Source organism: Akebia trifoliata, unplaced genomic scaffold (genome assembly GCF_017979445.1).
Source record: "Akebia trifoliata isolate Shusen 1 unplaced genomic scaffold, ASM1797944v1 Contig00289, whole genome shotgun sequence".
Taxonomy (NCBI): domain Eukaryota; kingdom Viridiplantae; phylum Streptophyta; class Magnoliopsida; order Ranunculales; family Lardizabalaceae; genus Akebia; species Akebia trifoliata.
The window spans coordinates 1-2,746 of record NW_028236937.1 but is presented as its reverse complement, the minus strand read 5'-3'; the positions used below and the strand labels follow the sequence as shown (position 1 = coordinate 2,746).

The window sequence follows — 2,746 nt, the reverse complement described above, 5'->3', positions numbered from 1 at the left end:
TTGTGCCCTTACCATGTCAGTCGCATACCCAATCACATACCAAGACCGCATGCATTCATCATTATTCATAATTTTTATATCTCTCCTCTAAAGAATTTGAAGTATAAAATCCCCTTTTTTAGCTTGATTCTTAATTGGGTTATTCTCAATATTAATCATTAGCTTTATTAAAAAAGATTGAAGAATTACAAGTAAAAGCTTAGAAAGGAAATTTAGAATCTATGACAATATTGACGAGTAACATACTTAGGTAATAGTAAATTGTAGATAGTAGATTTTCCAAAAAAGAGCATAGATATAATACAAACTCGGGAAGCTTCTAATCCAATTCGGCAAATCCTAGAGTCAACTCGCAAGGGCCGATTCGTAAATTGGTTTGGATGATTCATAAACATAGACGCGGGTATCAAATGGTTTTCCTCAAGTATATAAGAGGAGGTAAAGCTATTACATACGTTTCAAATTAATTCATTCCTCTTCGTTTCTCATGAAGTGTAGAATCGTTGTGGGATTCTATTGCTGGGATTGGGACTTCTTAACGGCCCTTCTACTCTTCTGTACCTTAAGAAACATTTCTTCTTCTTCTTCTTCTTAGTATTTGTGAGTGGTAACAAACAAGACCAATGTTTCAGGAAATCTCCATGGACCAAGAGAGAGAAAGGGATCTCTTAGAGTATATTAGGAAATCTTCTCCACCACCATTTCTACTCAAAACACACATGCTCGTTGAAGACTCAAATACGGACGATATAATCTCGTGGAACACCGATGGAACAGCTTTCGTGGTTTGGCAGACGGCCGAATTCTCAAGGGATCTTCTTCCAACCCTTTTCAAGCATAGTAACTTCTCGAGTTTTATTCGACAGCTCAATACTTATGTATGTATATATATATGAATTCTTTTTACAATAAACAAAGTAACTGCGACATCTTCTAATATTACATCATAGCACAAGAATGATGGGGTTTTGAATTCTTTTTCCGTAGTATTTTTCCTGTTTAAGATTGTAGGGAATCGGATTCTCGCCCATAATTTGATTCTAAAATTTGGTGTTATGTTTGGTTTGGATTATAAAGGGAATTATTCCATAATTGGGAACAAAAATCATCTAAAATCATAAATGATGCAGGTTCCTTAATTTTTCATTTTTGTTCTCAAATGACATTTTTCAATTAGTATATAGTATGTATCACAACTGTAAAAGCATGGTAAGTCAAATGGGGTTATTATTTTGGATTATAAAACTAGTTTCCAAAAACACTATTTTGAAAATCAATATTTTCTATGGTCTGATTGTGACTGGGCATTGGTTATGATTATCGACCTAAGGTCCTTATATATGTTCTACCTAAATTTTCAGTTTTTTCATGTGTTTATATGTATAGGGGTTCCGAAAAGTCACAACGAGCAGATGGGAATTCCACAATGACATGTTTCGAAGGGGTGAGAGGGAGTTACTATGTAGAATTCGTCGAAGAAAGACATTGGAAACTAAATTCCTTCTCAGTAAACCAGTCAAAACTGCACCACAGGAGGCCAAAGATGACCAAGGGTCATCGTCTACATCGTCATCATCAGGCTACACTAGTCTCGTGAATGAAAACAAGAGGCTTAAAAGGGAAAATATGATCTTAAACTTCGAGTTAACAAATATGAAGAAGAAGTGCCAGGAGCTTCTTGATTTGGTATCAACTCACGCCGAGCATGATGAAAGGCCTAAGCTTTTTGGTGTTAGGTTGGAGGTTCCAAATTCGAATAGAGAAAGAAGAGAATGAAATCAGCAGAGATTATTGAGAAGGCCTTGGTTTTATTAACTTAATCGTGGAAGTAAAACCATGTAAAAAACTAAAATGCCGATCAATAAAAAAAAATATGTAGTGATCTAAAGAAGCAAGGCATCTAGGAATCTTAATGTAACTAAGGCATCACCTTGGACAACATGATCAAAGAGTAGAACTAAATGTTCATATATAACATGCTGTACTCTTTCAATTTAGAGGTTTTTTTTTTCCCCTTATGCACGAACTTGGTTTTGGCAAAGGCATGAGTACCTGTATGGTTACAGTGCATATGAATAGAATAATATTTGAAAGGTCACAATGTGAAAAAAGCTTATATTTGACGGCCCAAGAACGTTGAAATACATAAAATTCGACAAACCAGCGTCGAAATTTTTATTGTCCGTAAAATTAATGGAGGATGGAAAAACTTTGATGACTCTAAACCGTCGAATTAGGGAACATAAAAAATTTCAACCACCATAAACCATTGAAATTTGATTTCTAAAATTTGTGAGTTATGGCCCTGCGAATTTTCTTGTCGTACTTTTCCGTTTTCAGGTGGTGGAGTACTCCACCATCATTAGATGGTTCAAATAGTCTGTCTTCTCATGATGGACATGTGTCACTTGTTTTAGTAATAAAGTTGCAACCAACATAAATCAGAAACGTTATATATAATAATTTTCAATACTGATCATCACACTGATATTGTCTGCTCACGATGGACCTATGATATCAATCTGTCCATACGATTGAAAATTATTATATACAATATTTCTGTTTCATGTTAGTTGCCATTTTATTACTAATTAAAACAAGTAATCTCACAATTGAAATAATTCCTGTCAAATAGGGGGTACATTTTCATCGTATTAAAAAATATAACTTTGTAATCTCCAATGACGTTTGACGAATAGTGTCGAATGTTCAATTGAGGAGGGAGGAAAAGTAATTTTACAATGAA

At 34.3% G+C, this 2,746-nt stretch overlaps 1 protein-coding gene across 1 annotated transcript; it reads left to right on the top strand.

The window, feature by feature from the left end:
- The first annotated feature begins 386 nt into the window (after window positions 1-386).
- LOC147381710 (heat stress transcription factor B-3-like) lies at window positions 387-2,063 on the top strand. The gene is given in 4 exon segments (XM_086430055.1): window positions 387-557; window positions 633-878; window positions 1,387-1,758; window positions 1,761-2,063. Coding segments are annotated over 3 exon segments (669 nt in total). The 5' UTR covers window positions 387-557; window positions 633-641; the 3' UTR covers window positions 1,821-2,063.
- The last annotated feature ends 683 nt before the right edge of the window (window positions 2,064-2,746 follow it).